Raw genomic sequence first — 16,782 nt, forward strand, 5'->3', positions numbered from 1 at the left:
AAGTCGGATAAAAATTACTTTAAGAGATAAATTTCACTCTATCAAACATTTAAAACACTTAATTTAATTTTTAAGCATTAATGTTGCTACGTCGGTAAGCACTGTTTTTCAAAGCGTACTTAGAATAGTGGTGGAAGACTAGTCTTAAAAAAATACAGATATCAACTAACATACATTAATTATTAAAAAGGACATAACTTAGATATTGTAGCTTTTGTGTCTTTTAATAAAAGCATATATATTATCACATGTGTTCTTTTTTCATTGTTGGATAGTTACACATAGCTTATTTTATGAGGAAACAACAAGAAGTATTACCTAAGTTTTTTTATACTAGACAACATCAGATATGAATAAAATATCTATAGCAAGTTTTGAAGTCTAATTTCTATAATTAGTTGTAATATATACCATAATTGATATCCATCTTAGAATGCAACACCATTTCTAGACAGGTAGGTAGGTAATGCTCACTTACCCTTCCCCAACACTCATTCTTAGGCTTCTCTTTTTCCCTTTCATATAGAAAGCACACTATAAAAGCACACAATCCATACACCATTTTCCATACCAACTTTAAATTGAATAAGAATACAATAAAGAATCGAAAGAGAATGGGTTCTACACATATTGAAACAGTTTGCGTTACCGGAGCTGCGGGTTACATCGGATCATGGCTTGTCATGAGACTTATTGAACATGGTTACATGGTTCGAGCTACTGTCCGTAACCCAGGTCCAATTTTTATATCTTATTTCATATCCAAATTAACCTGTATTATTTTTTGGGACATCTCATTTAATCACAAAATGTGTCAATTTGGTATGATAAATTTTGTTTGGTGAATTGAAAGTTGATTAAATATTATCAGATTGCACATGTACATGTTGGATAATTGATATGATCTTAATTTGTTTTGCCTTATTCACGTGTTTAATTTACTAACAAAATAAAATCACTATCCATTCATATGTGTCATTCCACATACTTTTATATTATATGATTGATTGATAAAATATTTTTTATTAGATAAGCCAACTATATCGTAATGTTATATGCATGTGTATTGCAGATAACATGAATAAGTTGAAGCATTTGGTGGATCTGCCAGGTGCAAAGACCAACTTGTCCCTTTGGAAAGCTGACCTTACTGAAGAGGGAAGCTTTGACAAAGCCATTAAAGGTTGCACTGGAGTTTTCCATGTGGCCACCCCCATGGATTTTGAGTCCATAGACCCTGAGGTATAATAATACTAATTACTCATCAATGTGTCACTATTAATTTATAATAAATATGCCATTATGTTTTAAAGACTAATTAATTACAATATGAAATTGATAATAAATCACATGTGACACCGCACAATGAACTGTGTCTAATGTTGTAAGATTTCATTGTGTTATCAAGTTTAATGAATATACACTAAGATGTGAATAATGAATGCAAAAAGAAAAAACTTTAGGCACATATCATTTTCTCTAGGAGTGGTTGATAAATAAATGGTGGAGTGTGATAGAAATTTGATTTTAACTGCAGAATGAAGTGATAAAGCCAACAGTAAACGGATTATTAGACATCATGAAAGCATGTTTGAAGGCCAAAACTGTCCGAAGGTTAGTGTTTACATCCTCAGCTGGAACAGTCAACGTTACAGAGGAACGAAAGCTTGACTATGACGAAACCTGTTGGAGTGACGTTGACTTTTGCAGAAGAGTAAAAATGACTGGCTGGGTTAGTAATAATTTTTTCATATTACTTCTTACATCTTAGTTAGAAATATTATAACCAACAGATATTAGTCTAGTAATGTAAATTTATAGGTTGATCAATATATCAAAGTTTTGATTTTTGAGAACAATAGTTATGCACATTGCAAGACATTTTTTCCTTAATTTTAGGCGAAAAGATATCATTAATTATATCAATAAATTTAGACATAGGGTATTATAACTAATCAAATCCTTATTTGAAAAGTATTATGATGTGAATTAAAATCGTGTTAATGTTTAAAATTGCTACCTAATTAAGAAATGATATGAGTTATACACGTAAAAATTTATATAGAGATATTTTTCCATGTAAATTGAAGGTTTTCTCCATTATCTTTTCCCAGCAGGATATTTTTGATATCTTACAAGCCGGTACCACAACTCCAAATCATGTGTTATTTACTCTAATTAATGAATTGATTTCAATATGAAAATATCAATCATAATAATATGATATTTATTGACAAATCAAAACACATAAATGTGATGAGGGGCACATATAAGCACATGCAAATGCTTCAATTCCAAAATCCAAGTCACAAAATCACGTTTTTTGTCTCTCTTTTTTCTAGTGGTTGAGTTTTTGCTAGAACATTCATATATGAAAGAAATGATTTTGTGGGTCTCTGCCTCCTGTCGAGTCGAGTGAGATGACAATTATATTTTTTAGTGTATCTTTAAAGATAAAAATATAATATTAGTATAAATTAAAGAATATCAATATCATTATTATTTGAGTTTCCTCTACTTTTATACATAACTATCATCTCCAATACGAGAGAGAAGTGTCACTCCTCTCCCTCATTTCTATATCCTCAAAGACGAACTGCAACATTAAATGATACAGGTCTTTTACAATTAAAGATTTATCTTGGTTCCATTTTTGTAGATGTATTTTGTTTCAAAAACACTTGCGGAGCAAGAAGCATGGAAATTTGCAAAAGAGAACAACATGGACTTCATCACAATCATTCCACCTCTTGTTGTTGGTCCTTTTCTCACATCAACAATGCCACCAAGCCTAATCACTGCTCTATCCCCTATTACTGGTACATTATATTATACTATTGCATTACTATTCTATATGAATTATTTTAAAAGTTATGGTCAAAAATTGCATTGCCATTATATCAAAATTGAACTTATATTACTATTATTGTATTAACTAATCAAAGAAAGTTGATTTATATGGAGTTGTGCACATTTTTTGGCAGGGAATGAGGCACATTATTCAATCATTAAGCAAGGCCAATTTGTGCACTTAGATGATCTTTGTCTTGCTCACATATTCATATTCGAGCTGCCAAAAGTAGAAGGAAGGTATATATGTTCCTCATGCGATGCCACCATTCATGACATTGCAAAATTACTCAACAAAAAATATCCAGAGTATAAGGTTCCTACAAAGTAAGTATTTTAGGCTACTTTATATATCGATGCTATTACATGTTTCTCATATATTGGATAAGAGAGGGTTAATGATATAATTTATAAGTGAAAAAGATTTATGAAACTATTAACTTAAGGTTTTGATTTAAGAAATAATGTCGTACTTATTACTTTCTACTTCTCTTATACCCGATAACAATGGAATTACCCAATAGTTAGAGGCTTCATACATAGGTCTTATAGTATATATATATATATATATGTATTTGGGTTTTTGTCCTGAAAAATATTACTATATAGTAGTGATGTGTTTAAATAATGAATACAACTTTATGGTGGCTAATTGGTTACACTTGATTTATAGGTTCAAGAATATTCGAGATGACTTGGAGGTTGTGAGATTTTCTTCCAAGAAGATAACAGATTTGGGTTTCAAATTCAAATACAGCTTAGAGGATATGTACACAGAAGCAGTTGAGACATGCAGAGAAAAAGGGCTTCTTCCTAAACCAGTGGAAACTCCAGTCAATAGCACCACCCACAAATAAATATGTACAGACATCACTTGTCCCTAATAATATCTCACTTTTTATCTCGGATCAATAATAAATTGTCACATGAATAAATGAATATTTATAAAAACAAAAATTAACGTTCTAATTGACTCGGGATAGATAATTGAACATGATTAAGAGCAAGTGATATTTGTCCAATAAATATACGCTTTCATGTCATCTTGATTCCTTTAAATGTTTGACTTTATATTTTTTATTCTTGATTAAGATTTTAGCTTGACTTGGTAGATAGAGTGTATGTGGTTTGTGAAATCTACTTCTCATTTCATATGCTATAGCTATAAGCTTTCTTGTAATTCGGTGATTAAAACATAAATCTTCTATAATTACTAATGAGAAATATTTATCCCATTAAGGAGGTGATTATTTCTCATTAATAACAAATGGATTAATACATATTAGAAGATTTCTATTACAATGGTTAATGTTATCTTGGCTTGTGTGTATCACTTAAAATACATAACTCAACTTGGTTTACTTTGTACAAATTATTACCACATGTAATGTTTTATTTATCATTTATTTTTTTACTATTTTTAAATGTAATACAATTAATATGTAAATTATAAAGAATTTATTTTTGTTTAAACAAATGTATTGTTACTTTTTAATATAATTATTCACTTTTTTAGTTTTATAAAATCATTGTTTATTGGAAATTCCCAAGTATGAGCTATGTGGATAAAAAAAGTCTCATACTAAAAATGGATGAATAAGTTGAAGTGCATATAAGTATAAACATCAACCCAATGTCTTAAGGTTTATTAGGCAAAACTCGCTAATATAATTATTCGCTTAGTCCATGTAATATATATCTCACATTACTTTATCTTCCTACATATACATATACATATACTTTAGATTCTAAAACAAACTCATGAATTTTCAATATCTTTGATCAAATTCATTCTTTAAACAGGGCAAGGTTAGAAAAGGGATAAATTATATTACATTAAATATGCACATTGTAAAAAAAATGTTAATGTATATAATTGATAAATTAGTTAGTAATAAATCATTTTATTCTTTCCACCATAATTTTGATTCCAGATAAGAATGATATTCAATTAGGGTTGTTCAAGTACAAATGACCAAAATAAGAAACTGAAAATCAATTCAAAAGATCGAAACCACAAAAAACCAAATTTGTTTGGATGTCGTTGAATTCTTTTCTTATAAAAGTGTTCAGTTCGATTTTCAATCCAATTTTAAAGATCAGATGATTCACACCAAACAAATACTTACCTACAAAAAAAATTAAGATTATTTCAACTCTAAATCTAATGAGTCTTATAATTGATAATCTAAAATGTATATATTTCATACTGAATATCATTGACGATTTGGGTCATGTCTATGGGGACTTCAGAAAATATCCACTCACATGCCCTTTTAGCCCGCACACTTTTCAAATGGACAACCCTCCTTTAATTTGTTCTTTAACTTAAATGAGAGTGATTTTTATGAAATAAATTATCTCATTACCTCTAGTAGGACTGAAAATGAGTCCAACCAGAGTTCAACTCGATAATGATTAGTTTAGCTCAAAACTCGATTCGAGTTCGATATGAGTTATTTTTAGCTCGAGTTTGACTCGCTTAAAGTTCACAAACTGTTTGGCTCAGTTCTAATTGGTTCATTAACTCAAATAATTAATTATTTTTAAAGAAATATTGGTTATATATATTGAGTCAGCTCATGAACCTAATTAACAAATCAAACTGTATTCAACTCAATTTTGGCTCATTTATTTAACGAGCTCAATTTCCAGCTCAAATTCGATTCATTTGGTTCATAAAACAAGTTTATCAAGCTAAATAACGAATGAAGTTTCGAACGAATATGTTAAAAGTTTGTGGTTTATGATTTGTGATCAAGCCATTTTGTTATCAATTGTTTTTTTACCTATTAACTTATGTCAATTGATATAAGTGCATATTAGAATATAAACTCATATTAGTACTTAGTTCATAACTTCATATATTACATGAACTTTTTTTATTTTTTAACAAAATAATACAAATTAAGAAAACTTTTATTTTTCCTCATACTTCAGCACTACAGAAGAGTAGAAATATATTGTGGTGTAATAAGTTCTCAAATTTTTTAATAATGGGAGATATTTCCAACCTCTAAATAATTTTCCCCCCATGAATACCTATAAGTAATTTATTATGAAATGGATAAGAGACAAGAGAGGGAAGAAAATGGAAAGTATTTCCATCCAATCTATTTTGATAGGATGTTTTTGTCTAACTTAACATGCTATAATTAGTTATTTGTATTTGTATTTTATTTAGTTTTGTTTTTGTTTTTTCTTTAGTTTTTAAAGGATTAGCTCTTATCTCTTATCTTTTATGTTTCTACATATATATTTCTTATTTTATAAAAAAACTTAAAATTTAAGAAATATTTACAATTGTGAGGATTTATTTAAAAAAATACAAATATTAATTTAAAATAAGTAAAATATAAAATTATGTACCAAACCTAATTTTAAAGATGAAAAAGATACTTACCCAAAAAAAAGAGGAAAAGAATTAGTGAGTGAAATTCAATTATCTTACTCAACTATGTTAATTAGGGAGTAAATTTGTTGTCCTACACTTTATGTAGTCCATGTACCATGAACTTATGATTGATTAGAAAAATATTTAATAATTAAATTTTAACTTAGATATTTTTTTCTAACCAATCACATGTTTATGAAACATGGAGTGATACACAGCGGTGGAATAGCATATGTACCTGTTAATTAAGCCCAAAACCTTTTACTAGTAGTATTTTTAATATACCATCTTAACTTTCTTGAGAAGGAAGAAAAATCATATAAAAGTGGAACAAAACCTTACTCATTTGCTTAGTTAACACTTTAGGTTGTAAATCAAAACGACAATGTTCAGAAACCAATACGACACCGACGTGACCACATGGAGCCCCGCCGGGAGGCTCTTCCAGGTAGAGTACGCAATGGAGGCGGTGAAGCAGGGCTCCGCCGCAATCGGTCTCCGATCCAAAACTCACGTGGTTCTCGCGTGCGTTAACAAAGCCAATTCCGAACTCTCTTCTCACCAGAAGAAGATCTTCAAGGTCGATGACCATATCGGCGTCGCCATCGCTGGACTCACCGCCGACGGCCGCGTCCTCAGTCGTTATATGCGGTCAGAGTGCATTAACTATTCATATACATATGAGTCACCGCTTCCAGTGGGTCGACTCGTTGTTCAACTCGCTGATAAGGCCCAGGTTAGGTTTTTTCATCTCTTTTATTTTTTGATTTCGTTGTTGATGGATCGTGTAATTGGAACTAGGGTTTTGTTTATTAGTATATAAAGGTGCAAGTTTTTTTTTTATAAATATCGGGAACCCTAATTTCTGGATCTATATCTTATTTTTTGATGAAGTGAAAGCCTTGAAGGTTGGTGATTGATTGAGTATTTGTTGGTTTGTAATTGAATTAGGTTGTTTTATGCAATTTAAATCAGATTATAATTAAAATCTCACTGTCTTTTGGATAGAGAAAAAACTGATTATTTTCCTCTTAGTGAGGTGTGTGTGAGGGATAGCTCACTTGATTATTTTTGGACTCAGACTTAACATTGTTTCAATGGCATTGCTAACACTGATTAATTAGGTTGATTATTACGAAATGATTTTTGAGCTTTGTGTTGTTACTTGGATCAACTATACCCGATTTGGTGGTGGTGAGACAGTCATGTTGTGTATCAATGTGTATAGTTTCTTTTCTTTGCTCCTAGGTTTTGTGGGTACCTTTTGGCAGACATGTTGAATAGGAGATATGGGCTCTGTTATGTGTTTGTTGAACTTTATAAAATAGCACATATTGGTTCCACCATAGAATGTTTTGGTTCCTCTGAAAGGGGTGGAACCAAAGAAAACACAACATAACATCCTATTCATTTAATAGAACAATTTGGTTACACCCTAAGAATGTTTTGGTTCCTCTGAAAGGGATGGAACCAAAGAGAACAGAGCATAACATCCTTTTCCATCTCGTTCTGTCAGCTTGTGAATGCTACATTAAGTTGGCAGTTACAAAGTGAATAAGCTGTCTCACTTAACAGACTATGGCCTTTTTGTTAAATTTGTGCTTTGAATTCATCCTCCTGTACGAATACCAAAATAAATATCAATTCATCCAACAATTTGAAGAACAGGAAATATGAAGAATTGTGTGTATGTGACCTATGGTTCATAAATCTAAACTAAATTGCTTGAACTCTGTATTTTTAATTCAACTTGTTTGTTGCGTGTGTTTGGATGTACTTGTAATGGACCTGAAAATTAGTTATGGAATTTTTTAACTTTTATATCTAGCTAGTATTTTTTTGGGGTTCTCAGTCGAGTCTGTGGAGGGAAGCTTTCACACTGAGTTCTTAAATACTAAATGGTTTAGTAACTGAGTGTATATTGTTATTTAATCTATACAATAACAAATAACCAATCCTTAATCTCACTTGGTGATGTCAACTAAATGGGTTAAACATCACCATAATGTTCTATCATAAATCATGTTCGTTGACAAAAGTATTGATCTCTAAGTCTTTCTTAATCGTTTCATCTGAGTTTTCTTGGCTTCTCTCTTCCCGTAGGAATTGGACTAACCTCCATTTGATGTGCTCTCTTTATGGGGGCTTCCATCAGTCTCCTCACACATGTTCAAACCACCTAAGGCACAATTCTATCATCTTTTCTACAATAGGAGCCACTCTAATGTATTCATTTCTAATTCTATCTTGTCTAGCATGTTCACTAATTCAATGCAACATTCTCATCTCTGCTAAATGAGGGTTATTGTCTTGTTGACAATTTATCTTTCAACATCCAATCTCATATAACATTCAAGTCTTTTAGCCGTGCGGTAAAACTTCCCCTTAAACTTGAGTTCTACCTTTTTATCTCATATGACACCTAAAGCACTTTGCCATTTCATCCAACCCCCTGCTTGAATCCTATGGTTTACGTTTCATTCAATTTCTCCATAGTATTGTATGATTGATCCAATATACCTAAATTTAGTGATTTATGGTATGATATGATCTTCAATCTTTACCTCTATAGCAGTGTTGTCTGCCTCTTGCTAAACATAGACTCCATATACACTGTCTTACTTCGAATTATACGAAAATCATATACTTCTAAAGCTTCAGATATACTCCGTCATTTAATCTATACCGAACTTAATCTCTTTCAGGAGTTTGAGGGTATTCATGCATGTGGGAAGCTTTGGGATGTTTTCCACTGAGCTCTTTAATGGGTTGCAGTCTTACAGATATGAAATAAATATGATTCTTGTATTGTTGTGGGGATAAACCCTTTGATCTAACTTCTGTAGAACTTGGATTGTTGTTGTATTGAAGTTTATGTAACCTGCTCGTATAAAACCTAGTTGAATAGGGTTCAAGTTATCATATGGTTTCAGTTCTTCAAAGAAATAATATATCTGTATTTGATTCGGATTTGCTTTGTGAGGCTGGCAGATCTTTCAGTTTGTCAGGTTGGAAAATATGCTGACCAACACTGTTGAAAGAATAACCCCCTCCCTGTTTTAGCTTCTTAAAACACTTCACATACCTTATTTACTAATGGGAAAAATGGGTTAGCAAATCTCCATTATTTTTATAATATCCAGTTATACCAGCGTTTTACAAGTCGAAAGTTGGATGACAGGGTATGGGGTGTAAAGTTTGCAATATTATCTGCATTATTTACATAGAAAAGGAAACAAAGGAGTTTCTGCTGAAATTTTTATAACTTACAGTAACCCTTTCTCATCAATATTTGTGATGCAATTTTGAGTGGCAGGTTTGCACCCAGCGGTCTTGGAAACGACCTTATGGGGTTGGTCTCTTGGTAGCTGGATTAGATGAATCAGGAGCTCACCTCTATTACAACTGTCCAAGCGGAAACTATTTTGAATATCAGGCTTTTGCAATCGGTTCTCGCTCACAAGCTGCAAAGACATATTTGGAACGCAAGTTTGATAACTTCAATGGCTCTTCAAGAGAAGATCTGATCAAAGATGCGCTTATTGCAACAAGGGAATCCTTGCAAGGTGAAAAACTCAGAAGTTCCGTATGCACTGTTGCTGTGGTTGGAGTTGGCGAGCCATTCCACATTTTGGATCAAGAAACTGTTCAAAAGTTTATTGATGAGTTTGAGATTGTGAGGGAGGAAGAAGTTCCTCCTGCTGAAGAACCTCAGCCAGAAGCTGAGCAGGGTGCTGCCGCAGATCAGGGTGCCGGTGCAGGTCAGGGTTCTGGTGCAGCCGATCAAGGTGGTGCTACAAGTGAAGGTGCTGCTCCAATGGACATTTGATAATTTAAGATTCAGTACTGAAGTGTTAAAAACAGGTGTTTAAAGATGAGTAGGCTTCATGTTGAATGTGTCATGGGAGAACACATCTCTGTTCTTTGATGGATTTTCTTTTCTTATTAATCTTGTTTGTTTCTGCAATTCATCCATGGCTGATCATTGTGAACGATTTAATTGCTGCGATCGATAAACTTAAACTCGTGATTTATGATATGCTCCAAGACACAATCTACTGAGATTCATGATGAAAAAATGACAGGCAGGCTGATTAAGTTTTATTGTGGTTAATGGTTATTCATAACACTCTCCTAAGTTTTCAAAGTTTTGTTATTCATATTATTTGTATTAGTTTTTGTTCTCTATTGACACCTGATTTTCTTTTTAATCAAGTTTGTTGCAGAATCTATAGTTAAAACGAATTAGTGGTTAAACGATATAATGTTTTTACCTATTTCAACCTTATTAAGATTTTTTATTTTCTTTTTACATTTTATATTAAAATTTTCATTGTTACTAATAATGGATTTTATATTTTCTATTTCTAAAATTTTATTCCATATATAACTTATTTATGTCGATAATAATTTATAATAATAAATCTATTGAATTTAAAAAAAAACATGTTGAGTGATTATTTTTCAAAAGGCTAGTTTTTATAAATTGAAGGTCCATCAAGTAATCCCCTTTCTGTAATAAGCGAATGTAATCCTCATGATGCTAATCTATATGCTCTCTGACTCTATTTCTCAACAAAATAAGCATATTGACTATATAAAAAAGACAAAAAGGTGTATGTACTAATATTGTAAGATATATTACACTATAAAAAACACCGAAGAAGACAGTATTGCTTGCTAGCGAATTAGTTTATTCAAATAAGTATCTGATGATGAAATCTTAAAGTGCATTAGATTTGAATTTATAAAATTATACAAGGGTGTATACAACCAGGGTTTTTTCAAAGGCAGATCTTATTTCTTACAATTCAAAGTTGAAACATTTAGCAGCAGCCTTATCTTCCATGATTTTACAAAATCATAATTGCATTAACCTCAAATATATTGCAGGCTCAAATCTATTTGTGTACTTGGAAAATGTCATTTTCATTAGTCAAACCAGTCTAAAACAGAAACAATAGCAGCCATTTTTTATGGCAGGAAATGAATTGCAACAAATGAAAAGCCAAAAAGGAAAGAAATGATGCAACATTTTCTATCATTGGAACTATTCATTTGGATATATATCAGGCATGAGAAGACCCTTTATCTGCATCTGCTTGTACATCCATTGCCAATTCTCTCTAGTCACTTCACCACCAAGAGAGCGAATTACAGACCCGCCACTGCATGTGCCTAATTTGCAGCATTCTTCAAGGGACACACCTTTGATCACTCCATACAAAAATCCACTAGCAAAAAGGTCCCCTGCTCCGGTAGCATCGGTTACCTTAGCTTCGCCTATGGCCGGGACATGTACGATCTGACATAATTAACAAGAAGCTTAGTTATTAAGGTTATGACTAGTCAATATCTTTAGCACTTATGCCATTGCTAGAACACCATTACATGCATGCTAAGTGCCACAAAATTATATTGAATTCTTCCCTAATGAATGATTTTGGATCACTTCAAACAGCAAACAATTTTCTGCACTAGACTTGTTGGCTGGTTCTGGTACCTGATAGGTATAGTTCTTAAGGTGAATTTTCTAAGCATTTATTAAATGCTGATTTAATAATGAATGTTTAAAATTCTATTAAATATAATCAACACTTAATATAATGCTTCGCAACTTACCTTATACCATACCTACAGGTAAAAATGGGTGCAAGACCAAGAGTGAGATTTGGTTGGTGCATTTTTTTTTTGCTCTTGGAAAGGATGGGTAGGGGAAGGTTCAATAACAGATTATATACATTGCAGAATGTTTCTGGTTTCACCCTCCTCCCTCCCTCACCTCCTCCCTTTTCTGAGAAGTTTGATGGCATATTTTTGTTGGTTTTGATAGATAGAAAACATAGGACCAACATGAAAACTTAACTAGTTTGATTATTAATCTCCTCACTCTCATAGGCAACAACTTTATAACTAATTCCTACATGATAAATTGCACCTTGATGATAAGATTAGTCAATTATGTTATCCAACTGAATACTATCAAAAGGTTCAAATCTTACCACTTTCAACTCCACATGATCCAAAGGAAATGGAAGTTTGAGTGGGACGCTGGAAAACAAAACCCAATTGATCACATATTGCACATAAAAATAATTAACACACCTCTTTTCCGTGTTTAGCAATGCATCCATTAGCACTCAATGTTACTACAGCCCATTTGCAGTATTTGGCCAGAAACTCTACAGCAGCTACTGAATCAGCATTAGGTTCACCCCTAAATCCATTGTGAAGTAGATTGATATGAAAAATCAACACAGTGTATATTAAATGAAACTAAGACGATCAGTATATAGCTTCGAAACTGCATATCTCGATATAAAGATGGTTTAGATAGAAATGACAGTAACCTTAGAAGCTCTGTTGCTTCATCCTCGTTGGCAAAGCAAAGGTCTATGTTCCCAGACTCCAGTAACTTCAGAAGTGGTTGTTTAAAATTCCTGACCATCTTGCCAAAGTAAAGAGACAATATAAGAGTGGTGTAACTTATGTAGCCGATGCAATTATAAAGCTATAAAAAACGATCTCTTAAAAATGAAAAAAATCCATATTTGCATCATTATTGATTTATATTTCTCGGTTACACAAACTCAGTTGGTAGGGGATTCCAAGTTTTATAAAGTACCTCAAAACTGGCCAAATCCAAGGAAACAAGAAGACCTTCCTGTTTGGCTAAAAGAATGGCTGCTTGAATAACTTCCAAATTAAGGATTGCATATCTCAATACCAACAACTGAAATGTAAATATATCAGTAACTACATTAGTGTGTTTGCAGATTACTAAGTAGAAGGTAAATTCAACATATTCTATAATCCAATTTGGTGGGATATGCAGGAACTCAATGAATATAATTCCTATCATGGCAGGAAGAAATCAAAATATACTTAACAAACGAAAATATAGGACAAGACACTAAACCAAAAAATCTACAACATTTAATTGATGAAGGTGTCAACCTTGGAGCCCTTAAAATCCTCTTTGGTCAATTCTTCTGCCTGAAAAAAATAGAGTAATTATAGATCAAACTTTACAAAATTAATTGATGGACATATATATTCTACCCAAACTATAAACATGTATGTGAGAAAATAGAGTCATGTACCTTAACTTTCACAGCACTGGAGAGACAGGGTCTCATTGTACGGTTACCCAAGGCATCTACCAAGCAAACACACTGTGCAAACAGCTAAGTTGTTACAATTTCACTTTTGCACAAGTCATAAATGTCTGAGATAGGGGAATTTACAAGGTGAGTTCAGTATTCTGGATTGATATTCAAGTATTAATTGATTACTGATTTCATAATAAATATTTAAAAGAGTCATGCTAACCAATTAGGACACCGACTAAGAAATAAAAAAGAAAAAAGAAACTTTAATTCAAGAAAGATATATTCAATATATTGAAAATTCAAAACTACACTTTCCAATAAAAACATTCAATCTTTATAATCCTTGAAAAATATCCTTTTATCTGTGTAGTAATAACTCAAAGCAAATGAAATACTTCAAAAGACTTTATGATGTTGAGAAACAAACCTGTGCTGTATGTCCTTTCTTCTTTCTAAGTCTTGAGAGGTCTACTCCATTTAAATTCATGTTATGGATAAATAACTCCCCTTTCTCACCCTCACCACATGCACCAATAATTCCACTAGAAATTCCAAACCCACTACTCAGCCCTCTAATTGTATTTGCAACACTGCCTCCAGCCATGGTCTTAATCGGGGATGCGTGATCCGGGGATGAGAGAACATGGGTGTTCATTTTCCTCAGTATATACTCAACCTCTTCAACTGCTACCTAAGAGTAGCAATTCATAATAATGTTAATATATTTAAAATAACAAGCAAATACTAAGGATTGGTCACGAATGATGGAAGAACTCTTTAGTACCTGAGTTAAATTCTAAAATCCATGTTCACATAAATGTTTACATGTGTGTTTGGCAACACCACCTATAACCTTACTAGGTTATGTTGACGAAAAAAATAAGGTATATGTTACAAAGTGTTTTAAATTGTGGTTGCAGTCGTGATTGTAGTTATTGTGATTGCGATTATTGTAGCCGTTGCAATGCGGATTGCATCATTGCGGTGTGAATTATTTTGTGATTAAAAAAATATTTTTGAATCTGATGTGGTCCAAATGCGGTTACATTGCGGTCCGATGCGGCCGCATCACTGTACTTCGGAGTCACACTGCAATTTTAGTATAATGCGGTTACGGTGGTGATCACAACCGCAATATTGCGGCCGCATCAAGCCATGTAGTCTTCAATTTAAATCAGTGGACAAACTATCGGTTAATTTTACTAAACAGTTCTGATTGAACCAATTAGCTTATCAAACTCCACTTCCACTTTCAATTCCAAGCTTATAAACCTTCAAGCTTCAACAAAAGTGAGTATTTAAGGGCTTGAACAATTTCCATCCTTTCAGTATTAAATACGACATTGGCTGAATATTTCAACACCGCTTAAAAGTTCGGGTCTGTTTGCGAGATGAATCTGAAGCCTTATGAACTAAAGTATAGTAAGTCAGGTCCAGGGTTCATTAGGATCAATGCAGTTGTTATGCTTCCGAGAACAATTTCAAAAGTAGTTATATATTACTCCTAACATTTGGGACGAAATTCAAACTCATCCTTATAAATATGAACAGAAGCTTTAACAAACATCTGAACTTTGATTTCATTGGCCAATTCGAGTATTTAATATCAAAATAATTGGTTTATTCTAAAAAATAATTTTAAAAAATGCAAAAAAAAAAAGAGGAAGATAAAAGTGGAGTGAAATTATACAGGTATAGAGCCACCAGGTTCACCGGGAATATGAATGAGGAAAGAGGAATCAACGCGAGCCACATGGTCAACCAGTGCTGAAGGTTGGAGTCCGAGAATGATAGGAGGATAGGTTTGTGCCACGTCGTGTTCCTCCGCCAATGCTTCTGCACCCATTCTACTTCTGCACAACGGTTACCGCAGCAGGCCCTCAATTTCACACTTCTTTTCTTTCACATATATATTAGTTTTATCATTCTCCAGTGAGTGTCTATTCATTCTTATATTGAATATTTGATTTTCTAGCCTATTAGGATTATTTAATGGCAATCATTACATTTTGTAGGCCCGGTACATGGAAAACATTTGGGCCTCTAATTTAATTATATAAAACTTGTATGTTAAAATTTGAACAAAATGGAGGGCTTAAAATAAACTTCATTCATAAAATAATAATTATTAGTTATTGTTTATCAAAAAAAATTAATTAAGTAATATATTTTTTACCTTCATTATTGCTACTTATCTGGCATTTGATTATAATCTTTATCTTCTTAATGAATATTATCACATGTCAATAATATGATATATAAAACAATGATTGTATAGATTAATAATAATTGATAACAAAACAAATTATAAAAAAGAATAATAAGAAATAATATATTTGTTATTGTGATAAAATAAGTTGTATATGTGAAAAATATTTAGCCCTTCAATAATTATGGGTTATGTGTTATGTACTTATCATACACCCTTACATGTCGGATCTATGGGGCTTTACACGACTACAACTAGATCAATATTTTGTTAATTCTTTTTATTTTTTATTATATTCTACATAAATTTAGTCTGTTAGTTCTTTTTGTTTTTTATTATATTATACATAAATTTAGTTTGTTTTACCTTTATATGTAATAAAAAATTTATTTTTTTACATAAAGTTAAGTGTGAGATTCAACATCAATATACTTATGATTTGATATGAATTTACGTGTTAGTTAGTAGTTGTATGATTATATTAAGATTAAATTACCATTCCATTTTAGTAAAATTATACAAATTATCCCTCAATTTTTTACACATGTAAAATTCCCTTAATTATATACATATATTATACTAACTACTACTGTATGAGAAATAATTTTGATATTTTAAATAAAAATGATGATAAGTGAAATTAAGTTAAACAAAATATGTTATATTATGGAGAGAAATCCAAATAATATACAAGTCAATATTTTTGATACAAAATACATGAATAATTCTAAGGAAAAATTGTTTAAATTGTTCTTGTACTATATTGTAACCGACAAAAAATAATGAAAATGTATCGACTTATATATTATTTGTATTTGTTTTTATAATATGCCATATTTTATTTAGGGAGGGGATCCACTTATTCTAAGAGTAAGTTTCCTATCATACCCATCAATTCTAGAAAAATCAAATGGTTTGAATTAGTGAGTACATTTAAATCATTAGAAAAAAATTGATGTCTAAGATGAGAAGTAAGTTTAAAAAACTTACTTTTGAACTAAGTGAACCGCTACTCTTTTATTTAACTTAATTACATTTATCACTGTTTTTGTTTAAAATATGACACGTATTTCTCATGCAAGGGTAATCAGTATAATGTATGTATAAAAATTAGGGGAGTTTTGTAGGTGTAAAAAAATCCACACACGATTTTTGTAATTTTACTAAAAATCAGGAATGTCAGTGTAATTTACTATAATATTATATATATATATATA

General features: G+C 31.6%; 3 protein-coding genes across 4 annotated transcripts; 2 read left to right on the plus strand and 1 right to left on the minus strand.

Moving 5' to 3' along the window:
- On the plus strand, window positions 547-3,713 carry LOC109343177 (dihydroflavonol 4-reductase). The gene is made up of 6 exons (XM_019581360.1): window positions 547-735; window positions 1,073-1,242; window positions 1,538-1,732; window positions 2,660-2,819; window positions 2,985-3,177; window positions 3,524-3,713. The coding sequence occupies exons 1-6, from the start codon at window positions 615-617 to the stop codon at window positions 3,705-3,707; spliced, it is 1,023 nt and encodes a 340-aa protein (XP_019436905.1). The 5' UTR covers window positions 547-614; the 3' UTR covers window positions 3,708-3,713.
- On the plus strand, window positions 6,577-10,306 carry LOC109343178 (proteasome subunit alpha type-1-B-like). Its single transcript, XM_019581361.1, has 2 exons — window positions 6,577-6,980; window positions 9,561-10,306. Exons 1-2 carry the CDS (start codon window positions 6,630-6,632, stop codon window positions 10,071-10,073), a joined length of 864 nt encoding a protein of 287 aa, XP_019436906.1. The 5' UTR covers window positions 6,577-6,629; the 3' UTR covers window positions 10,074-10,306.
- Window positions 11,145-15,262, minus strand: LOC109343179 (uncharacterized sugar kinase slr0537). 2 transcript variants are annotated; one of them, XM_019581363.1, is made up of 8 exons: window positions 15,047-15,262; window positions 13,784-14,047; window positions 13,348-13,419; window positions 13,202-13,240; window positions 12,870-12,977; window positions 12,595-12,692; window positions 12,350-12,470; window positions 11,145-11,549 (listed from the first exon to the last, which is right to left on the minus strand). In XM_019581363.1, the coding sequence occupies exons 1-8, from the start codon at window positions 15,200-15,202 to the stop codon at window positions 11,295-11,297; spliced, it is 1,113 nt and encodes a 370-aa protein (XP_019436908.1). In that variant the 5' UTR covers window positions 15,203-15,262; the 3' UTR covers window positions 11,145-11,294. The 2 variants fall into 2 exon arrangements, with proteins under 2 accessions (XP_019436908.1, XP_019436909.1); XM_019581364.1 differs by having other exon boundaries at window positions 12,350-12,461; window positions 15,047-15,202.

The sequence above is a fragment of the Lupinus angustifolius genome, chromosome LG03 (genome assembly GCF_001865875.1).
Source record: "Lupinus angustifolius cultivar Tanjil chromosome LG03, LupAngTanjil_v1.0, whole genome shotgun sequence".
NCBI lineage: Eukaryota > Viridiplantae > Streptophyta > Magnoliopsida > Fabales > Fabaceae > Lupinus > Lupinus angustifolius.